Source organism: Nanorana parkeri, unplaced genomic scaffold (assembly GCF_000935625.1).
Source record: "Nanorana parkeri isolate BGI_ZX_2015 unplaced genomic scaffold, ASM93562v1 scaffold726, whole genome shotgun sequence".
NCBI classification, from domain to species: Eukaryota; Metazoa; Chordata; class Amphibia; order Anura; family Dicroglossidae; genus Nanorana; species Nanorana parkeri.
Genome location: NW_017306994.1, coordinates 326,155 through 336,211, shown reverse-complemented (window position 1 = coordinate 336,211; position 10,057 = coordinate 326,155). Strand labels below are relative to the sequence as shown.

The 10,057-nt window shown below is 38.1% G+C and overlaps 1 protein-coding gene across 1 annotated transcript in view; it reads left to right on the top strand.

The window, feature by feature from the left end:
- The window catches only part of RFLNB (refilin B), a 24,381-nt gene extending 15,207 nt beyond the window's left edge, over positions 1 to 9,174 (top strand). Inside the window, exons 2-3 of the mRNA XM_018564113.1 lie at positions 209 to 315; positions 8,420 to 9,174. Of these exons, the coding sequence (XP_018419615.1) occupies positions 209 to 315; positions 8,420 to 8,750 (438 nt within the window). The 3' untranslated portion in view covers positions 8,751 to 9,174. The remainder of the gene's footprint in view (positions 1 to 208; positions 316 to 8,419) is intronic.
- Positions 9,175 to 10,057: the final 883 nt, after the last annotated feature.

Here is a 10,057-nt window from a genome sequence, read left to right as displayed (position 1 = left end):
ACATGGAGAGGTTTTTACTCTTACTGATAGCTCTGCAATAATCTTTCTTTCCAGTGAACATCATTCATAATAAGTAATCTTACTCTAATATTTGGAGACATAAAACTAGAAAGACCTTTCTTGTTTTGTTGTTGGCTATTGTTTTAATTCTTTCATTTTATTATCCTTTATAACATATCATAACAAAGTATTATATCTTTCCTTTTAGAGTACTTCACCCGCCTTAAGTTTGTCCAGCAGTTACACCCCAAGGCTTTGTCCTTTGTCATTTGGTGAAGGTGTGGAATTTGATCCATTGCCACCCAAGGAGATAAGGTAATATATATGATAGCTTTTTTGTTGCATTGGTACACATTTACAAACGTGTCATTTATTTATTCAGCATTTAGCTTTCAAAATGATGTAAAATCCACATGGTTACTACAGGTAAAGGTTTTTGTATGATGTCTGATGACCATAAATTCAATGAAGGACCTGCACATAGTTAAGCTCTACCCAAGAGCAATATGACCACTTTGAGAATTTAGTGTTTTGTTGTGGTATTTGCAGTACAAACAGCTGAAATAACCAGATGTTTTAGTTTCAGATGGCAGAGTTTCCAGTAACAGCTGATTTAGTTAATAGTTAGCTGCAAAGTATACCTTTTGTTTTCACTCAATACTGACAAACATCTATTGTACAGGTCATGTGGCATAGACTGTTCACTGATGCAAATACATTCTCTGTAAATAGCTTTACAGCATTTATATGAACTTCCTCCTATACAAATTAACCCAAGACTGTGACATTCTCTTAGATAAATATGTGGGCCTAAGGTATTACACATAATGGGGGGAATTTTTTTATGCGTTTGTGACGAAACATTTAGGCGCAAACACCAAAATGTCATGCTAACTAACCGCAGAATTGTATCATGCTATGCATGTTGTTTTAAGTGTTCCTGCAACATATTAATGTTTGCAACTCACTGCACATGTTTTGCAAAATATTCAACTGCACAGTATTTGTGTCCAGCATTTGTGACAGTAAAAGACCTCCAAACAGACCCACATCCTAGAAGTGCTCCTAAACCCGCAAAGATGATTCATACCCTCAAGTCACCTGAGCACCTCAGGCTCTTCAGCTGTCATCCATGAGGTTCCCTGCAAGCTTGCGACAGTTTAGAGACAGAAAAATATAGAGACAATTTTGAGACAATTCTCCTTATGAAGGCATATAGGAATGAAACATAAACTAAGATAATAAATCTGTTGCTATATGCACTAGAAATGAGGGATATAACAGTTTGAGAGACCCTGATGATGCGACAACATTGATAAATTCCCCCCGTGTGTTTTGTTCACGTTGCAGGGCTGAGGTTATCACAAAAAAGTAAGTTTTGTGGCTCAAAGTGAATCTAAATCCTAACTGAACAACATTTAATTCTCTAAACCATTGTGTATTATAAACAACTGCCATGTTTTTTTTTTTTGCTTAACATAAAATAAAATAATAAAATAAATTAAAATACTATATTTTTTCATTATTTGCATCTCAGTGCTGTTAATCCCCCCGGCTCTTTTACCACTTTCTGTCTATATGTAATCATTCCAGCTTTAGCTGTCCATCATTGCTCTGCTCTGGCAGTCTGATACTGACATCGGTGTACCATGCCTGCTCAATGTGTGTCTGCACAGCCAATTTTAGTCTACTTCAGGGGCACATGTGACTGAGTGAGCACAAAATAGAGACATTTTTCATCCCATAAAAGAAAGGGCGTGAACAAGGATCCTTATGGCAGGATCATGGTAGAAAGCTGCAGGTTAAAGAAGATTGAAAGCTACTTTTAGAATCGCATTAACATGTTAAAGCTCATATAAGTTTGGAATTAGATCAGCTTTAAGCTGACTACTTTAAAGATGTGTGTATGCTGTAACGGGGTGCATTAAATATTCACGCTGTGTGGTATACAGAAAATAATTAATAAATATAAGCCCTAGTGAAAGGCTTGTTGAGTTGACACCCAAGGTAAATATGGAGAAATAGACACCTCCATGGAGAATCTAAGCAATACAAAGCATTTAGGTAATAGAACTGGAGCGATATAGACTGACCCCAATTGAAGGAATGTGTATCACTGCCTATGCAATGGTCCAATTGGGCTCCCAACTCTCTGGATAGTAGTTTAATTATTTATTTGTATTAACAGAAAAGCAATAACAATGCCCCTCTGTCACCCTAACTCTATTGCTGTCTTTTGCACTTATTTAATTTGCAATTTGACCCACTGCTATTGCTACTGAGTCATTGATAGCGTCCATACTTTCTCTCTCTGTCTGTGCCAGTCTTTGCCAACTGGTTTGTTTGCATCAGAGCTCCTTCTCTATGTACACCAGTCAATACGAATGCACAAGAAGCTTCAAATAGGTTGATGCAGCTTAGCAGGAGGTCAAATGTAGGTCAGAAGGAAGTTTAACAGCATGTCAAATTTACCTGCCAATGAATTATTAATGATCTTAGAAGTATCTCCAACTGATGTCAAATGCAGGCAGAATGCACCTGAAGGCAAGTTGCACATGTCCATTGACACAGGTCCTAAAGAAAAAAGAAGATATCCCTCAGAATATAAAAGTTACTGCTGTTAGCTGATATCATACCCCTCTGTGCCACCTGGAAAACTCCTTTTAAATTGTTCTACTTCTGGAAGCAGAGTAAAATGCATATTCCCTGCACACATCTTAAAGAAAATGCCTGAGGCCAAGTGATCCATCAACAGGCCTGGTCATTGTCAGGTGAAGTAGGGGGCATGGAGTATGCCTATGGATAGACAGATAACATAGGTAATCGTGTATCCAGTTCAGGTGATCGGAATGCAGTGTTAGAGGGTTAGCATCAAAGAAAAGGTGTGGGTTGACAGCTTATAATGTTAGTCCTGCATGCTTGTCTTAGTTTATATCCTTTAAAGTAACCATAAGTTAAAGTAACCAAACACAATTGCTGCCCAAGCTTAAGGCTTGATCATATGTTAAATATGAAACATGACACTGCTGTCATGCTACTGAATACATCCCCTTTACATGGCATCATAGAAAAGGTTAGAAAGAGCACCAGGGAAGAAGGGAATCCATAAGGGAATGTTGAATTATGTTTTTTGTGGATGTCCAGGTCTCTTCAGATCAACCCATTCCGGGTCAGATATGAGGTTGAGGAAATCAATCTACTTATCTGTAACTTATAGTTTAGCAATAACATCCACTGATGGCTAAACATCAAGGCCCAGATATTGGAATTTCAATTTTTAACTGCAACGCCACAATGGTAGACTTAGGTATGAACCAGAATGCAACATCCATAGAAGGGAGCATCCACCCATGAACATCTGCCCAATACTACAATGTTGGTGTGGCCAACTTCACACGGGTACCTTGTGTGGTTCCTGCATTGACATCAAGGCCAAAGAAGTCCAACAAGGTCACTTTTAATGACCACTGTCATATAGTGCACTATACAGTATATGTTTATACTTAAAAGTGCTGATTTAGATTGCAATGTAGCCAGCCTGAATAAATATCATGCTGGAGATAAATAAGGCATTACCAATGCCCTTCTTTATAAACTTTTTTCATGTCTCTGGGCCTTTTATCGTAAAGAAATATGAAGAATGATTATTGTCAAGTCAACTCCAAAACCTTGTTTCCCTTAAAATATCAAACAGACAGCAATCTTCATACAAAAAGCACTAAATAATAGTATACTGTCTCCCACATAGGAAAGGATTTTAAGAAAACACTACTAGAGGTTTAACATTTGCATTAAAGATTTCATGGATTTCATGGATACAGAGAATGCCTTCCAGATACATAGGAAAGGATTTTAAGAAAACACTACTAGAGGTTTAACATTTGCATTAAAGATTTCATGGATACAGAGAATGCCTTCCAGATGACTGTAAAAGCGGATGGTAAATTAGGAACTGAATGTTCAAAGCAAAGCTATGTATTCACTGGAAATTCCCATTTGTGGCATGCAGTAAAAATCCAAATATATCACTAAAACGGGAACTGTGTTTCATATGTTATCTGTGGTGCACCCAGTTCAGGGAAATAAAAGTAATGATTAATGATGACTGTGGCGCATTGAATAGGCAGAGATCCATTTTGGATTGTTCATGGTCACTCCTTGGATATCCATGTCTTACATAAGGATCTAAAATTGAGTGATCAATGCCGACTTGCTACTAATTTTGAGATAAGTCTCTGTTTGCAGCAGAATGCTTTTCTAGTTCCGGATCTGAAATGTACGGCCTGTGGGGTTCAAATGTATTTTTAAACAATTTTCATGTTGAATAAAGGAGCCATTACCCTGTAAGGGAAATCAGCTAAACACTAAGCTGCAGATGACCATAGCCCTTTGTGCTTTTATTTAAATCCCTATTCGCACTCATCCTGTTGTATTGCAGCAGTGTTTTCAAACTGTGGGACACTTACCAATGGTGGCTTACAAGTGGTACTTGCTCTGGTTGGGATATGGCAGAAATTGGCATTTAAAAGAAAGACCAGTCCAAAAAAGAAAAATAGTTCTCATTCAAATTTTTTAAAAACGAAGTCAGATAGCTTTAATAAGAGGAAGTATATCCCCAGTATGAGAACGATTCAGTCTAGTGGTAGTGGCCAGGCAATGGAGGTTGCATGGTGATTTCAACTGCAGGCTATGTTCTGTATCTGAACATTTTGTAGAGAGCAGTCTCTTGATTTACATGCTTTTTTATTAAATAATTATGTCCAAGGCAAGAGTGATATTCACTGTAGGTTTAGGAGCTAAGAAAAAGAAACTGAGATTCTAACTGCAGGTAAACACATATTAAACACGTAGTCACCACTGTTCCAACAAGTGTTGCTTATAGTATATAAAGACTCTGACTATGCTGGAGTACAGGTGGCACATTAACATGGCAAAACTTGTCATGGCTCTAAACAACTGACTAATCTAGTAGCTGGACATGGATATGCTATGTGCTTTCCCTGTACTAACATATTAAGAAGCCTGGAACGCACAGAGCATAATAGATTTGGATCAGGGGTATTGTGTTCAGACAGAATTTCCAACATTTTCTCATCCCTAATGGCAAACATTTTGTATTTGTGGGAAAAGCATGTGAATGTTTTAAAGGTATGCAAAATAGCCAATATCATAGGCATGTGCCTAGGCCGGGTGTGCCTGGACACACCCTAATCACCTTAAGCGCAACACCACAACTGCAACCGTGGGAGCTGTGTTTTTAGTCACAAAGATCTCTCTTTGACCGGCTCAGCAATACAGAGGGCAGCAGCACTTGCCACTTACATTCTTCACATAACAGCTGCAGTCCTTGGTGCCTGGGAAGCTGCAAGGGTGCATTGTTATGGCTTCCCAGCCATTCAGGAAGTCGGGTGGGTGGTCAAATGACCTCTTGCCAGGCTTCCTGCTTCACTATTGCACCCCTGCTGGAACAGGTAAGGGACAGTTGAAGAGATTGGAATCCCGGATGCCTCAGGTCTGTGTATGTATGATACATATATAATTCACATCTGCCCCGGGTTATCAACTGCTTTAATTTTATGTGTCTTGTGTTTTACCTGCATTGCTTTTGAAATACACCAAATAGGCATGGGTCGTAAAAAGTTCAAAAATAGGGTCCATTTACACTTAACTGTTTTTTTGGCGATCATATAGGGTCACTGGAAACAGCTGCACTACATCCACTTAGTACTTGGCTGACCCAGAGGAATGGGTCCATCTGGCTTTGGCTAGGTGGACATACGTGCTCTGCCCCTGTCAGGAGCCTTGCGCCCCAAGGGAGCAGGTAAAGGGTCCTATCTCTTCAGGAGATGGGCCATTAAGACACACCCTAGTGTACTTTTTTGTGTATGTTCACATGCACTTTTTTTGTTCACTATGGTTAGTTTTTGTGCACAAAACAAATTGCAGTCATGGGGGCTCATTTACTAAAATGGAGAATATTCACACAATAAATTATGTGAATATTCTCTTCACTTATCCAATCATGTTAACGCACATGATATTGAAACAAATGGACCCTAAATGTATTTCTAAGTGTAACTTGTGTACGCACCTAAATTTCCCTTGCTATAATCCTCTTGTTTACTCTGTACATCAGGAGAGAAAAGGTTAGCATTTCAAGCTAATCAGGCTGTTTTGCAGTGCACAGGTACTAACATGGAGTATGCTGACAGGAGGAGAGAGCATGTACTGTTTTTGCTTTTTCATTGTCCAGGTGGCAAGCTGAGGTGTGTATTTTTGACCAAGCTATCCTGCTGCTGTATTGGAGGTTGACAACCCGGTTTTACTATCTACCAGGGCTTCTTGCTTGACCAGAATTACAAATGCTTTGGCATGTAGAACAGCACACTTTTCATCTAGGTATTTAGCCGCTTGCCTGGATTTCAGCTTTGGTGAAATCAGATAAAAAATTTGTAATGATTAAATAGACAATTATGCCAACGTCAGAGCAGCTGAATGTCGTTTCCAGGAAGGTACAAAGTCCATAGATAACATCTCTCTTAGAATATTTCATATGGCAGGCTTATGCATAGTTAGCAGGAGAATTTGCTGTAAATGCTTCCTTTTATTTTTATGTGAATAGATAACATACTTAGATATGCAAAGGGATGCATAGTTTTTAGCATGCATATATAATCATTGTTTCTTATCTATGTGTAAAATGCAAATATACACACCTGATCTCACGCATAAAGATGTATAGTATAACATTTTAAATAGTAGTATAAAATTATTAAAACTTTTTTTTATGTGAATAAGGCACATATTTTGTATATAAACCAGTGAAAAAGAACAGTCAGACATTGTGTAACTTATTGGGATGTTTATAAAAACAATAAGCACGTTTTCTGTATGTGAACCATTAAAAAAGAAAGCTAAGACCCTAAAGAATGAGGCCAATGTCATCTGAATGTCACATGATATCAACTGCTCATTCACATTTATTATAGTTTTTTAAGCAACAACTATCTACATTTACCCATAGCAACCAATCAGAGAGTAACACCCCCATATCCCCTGGTAAGTGAGCCTTTTGGACGTGGGAGCCAGAAAACACATTGGGCGCACTTTTCAGTATGGATTACATATTGTGTAGCGAATTTTGGGAGCACTTTAGAGAAGGAAAACAAAACTGTTTGCACACAGTTCTGGGTCCAGTTAAAATCTTCCTTATTCGTTCAAGTGAAAAAAACAGACATAGCAGTCCCACTAACATGTTTCAGTCAAAAGAGACCTTGATCATAGCAATATGATTAAAGTAATATTAAACTCTCAGACTTTTTTTCAATAACAAATCCAGGTCAAACAAATATACATTGCCCAGCATAGTATTTCTTTACATTTTTACCGAAGCACTTACAGTGATCATGTTTCCAACCAGCTCCAGCTCTCTTAGCTTGGTTACCCTGAACTTTCTCTTCAATAGAAGACAAGAGAGCAGTCTCCAGCAGCTGTCCATCTACTAGCTTGGAGAAGTAAGGAGCGGAGACAGGGGCGATGGCTTACATTGCAGTGTCTGTGTGTTTGTGGAGACACACACAGCATACACAAGGGTGGCTCCATAGGACCTTACAAGGGAATGGAGTCACCCTAAAACAGGAGATCAGGGCCAGTTCTCAGGGAACCAGCTGATTCCGCAGGAAGCTAAAATTTGTAAACATCAAATAACAGCATCCACTGTAATTGATTTTATCAGCATTTGAAATAGCTTAAAAACCTTTTGACTTTAATATCACTTTAAGGCCTCTTAGGCTGAAGTGCGTGTAAAAACACTCTTTTCTACTGTTTATGACGAAGGGCTGGTGGAAGCCTCGGTTGTGCACTGGTGTTCTGTGGAACTGCATTGGATGAAAGAGGTAGAGCATCTCTGTGTGTCTTGTGAACTTTAGAGAAGGGGTTTGAAATATTTAGATAATATAGGTATGTATTGGGCAGAACAGTGGAGTAGCGGTTAATGTGTGGGTTTCCTGCATGTACTCTGGTTTCCTCCCAAACGCCAAAGACATCCTAGAGGTTAATTGGCTCATGTCTAAATTAGCCCTTGTATGTATGCATGTGCGATAGGGACCTTGAATTGTCCCTTGGGGGCAGGGACTCATGTGAATGTCCACTATGTAAAGTGCTATGTAAATTGCTGGCGCTATGTAAATACCTGCAATAAAATTTAAATAAATAATAATAAAGAATGCATGGAGAAACAGCTCCTTTTATGAAAATGTTGGACTATTTTGCAAATGTATGTGTATATCCCATATGTATTTTTTAGGCACACAAAATTGTTTATGTTAAGATTTACATATAGCTCTGTTTGTGGATTTAATAATGTAAAATTTTAATTGTGGATACGATCCTCAAGTACTGTTTCATTTTGTCTTTTCAGGTATACCTCTTCAGTGAAATATGACTCTGAGAAGCACTTCATTGATAACATCTACATGCCGGTGGGCCTGGGTGTCTCCTCGTGCAGTCAAACAGTCATCTGCATTCCCAACTGTACATGGCGCAGTTACAGAGCCGAAGTTCACTTTCAGCCCAGGAACAAGCCGCAGAGATACATGAGCACCACCATAGTTTATCCAAAGCACACAAAAACAGTCTACACTACCACCCTGGATTACAACTGCAAGAAATGCATGAGGCGCTTTCTGTCCAGTGTGGAGCTGGAGGCGGCTGAACATGTGGGGAACGAGTGCTTTGTGGATGAATACTGAATGCTTATGTGTCTACCTCCATACTGTCCAAGACTATAAATATGGAGCACTTTGAGCAACATAATATTAAATGACACATTGCAAAAGCAAGCTTTCAGTAAGAAAATGGAAAGCTGCAAGATATGAGATTCATTGTAGGCAATATGTTTCATCAGTAAACTGGTAGTGACACTTTTTTTAACCTATAGAAGATGGCTCAAAAATCATGTGCATTGGACAGCAATGTGACTCCAAATAACAGATTATACTCCAGTCTTACAAAAAACCTACGGGTATCATAGAGAGCACTAAAATACTTCCTTGTATTGTATATTGGAGTCTAGACAAGAAGCTATTATAATCTATGTCTTCCTTATAAAGCAATCATTGCATTATTTTACCCTATGCAATAACAGAATCAGAGTTTGTACAACTGGAGGTCCTTGAGCTGGTTTTCCATCACCTCCATTACTTCTGAACAAATTACATCAATATTTTTAACCTGTGTACGGTCTGTCCATGAAAAATGATCACAGCTCAACTAATAACGGTGTCCCCAAGGTACCACTTCTGGACATTTTATCTCAGATACAATAAACTTGGGTATTGAGTAAAACTGGTTATCTGGAGGCTAAGCTGGGTTGAACAGACAATAAAAGACTAAGAGGGGAAACTAAATCATTTTTGATGTGATAACTAAACATGCATTACTTTCCCTGCACCATTTTGTATTCTAAATAAATATAATACAATTTCATGTCATTGTGAATGTATTAGCATTCAAAAGAGAAAGCATAAAAAGGAGTATAGGGTACAAAGGGTAGGCAGGGTACATAGTTCTCAAAAGAAAAGTAGCTGACATGGGTGAATATTAATTGTTTTGTAATGAGACTTTAAACTGCTGACCTTTAGTATAATGGTAATATACAGGTACTAAACAAGAAATGCATTGGAATACAGGTTGGACAATACTCTGCCTTTTAACTGGAGATCAAGATCAGACTGGGAGGTTATAATCTAGAATACACATTTGAACGATAGTATATGTCAAATCTAAAATGTTTTTTTTTCTAGTTTTGGATAGACTGGAAAAAAATCAGAACCCCTGTCAGGATTTGACTGCTATCTGGAGCTCAGTTAGTAAGATTTCCTCTTCTGGTTTCACCAGACAGGAAGTGAGGACAAATCTGTAATAGGGACACAGAGAGAAATGAAAATCTATCTAAAAGTTAAGTTATAGCACACAGGAAAAAAAAAAAAACTTTATAAAAAAGAAACACTATATCTATACAAAAACAATTAAAAAAAGAGGATGATAAATATATATA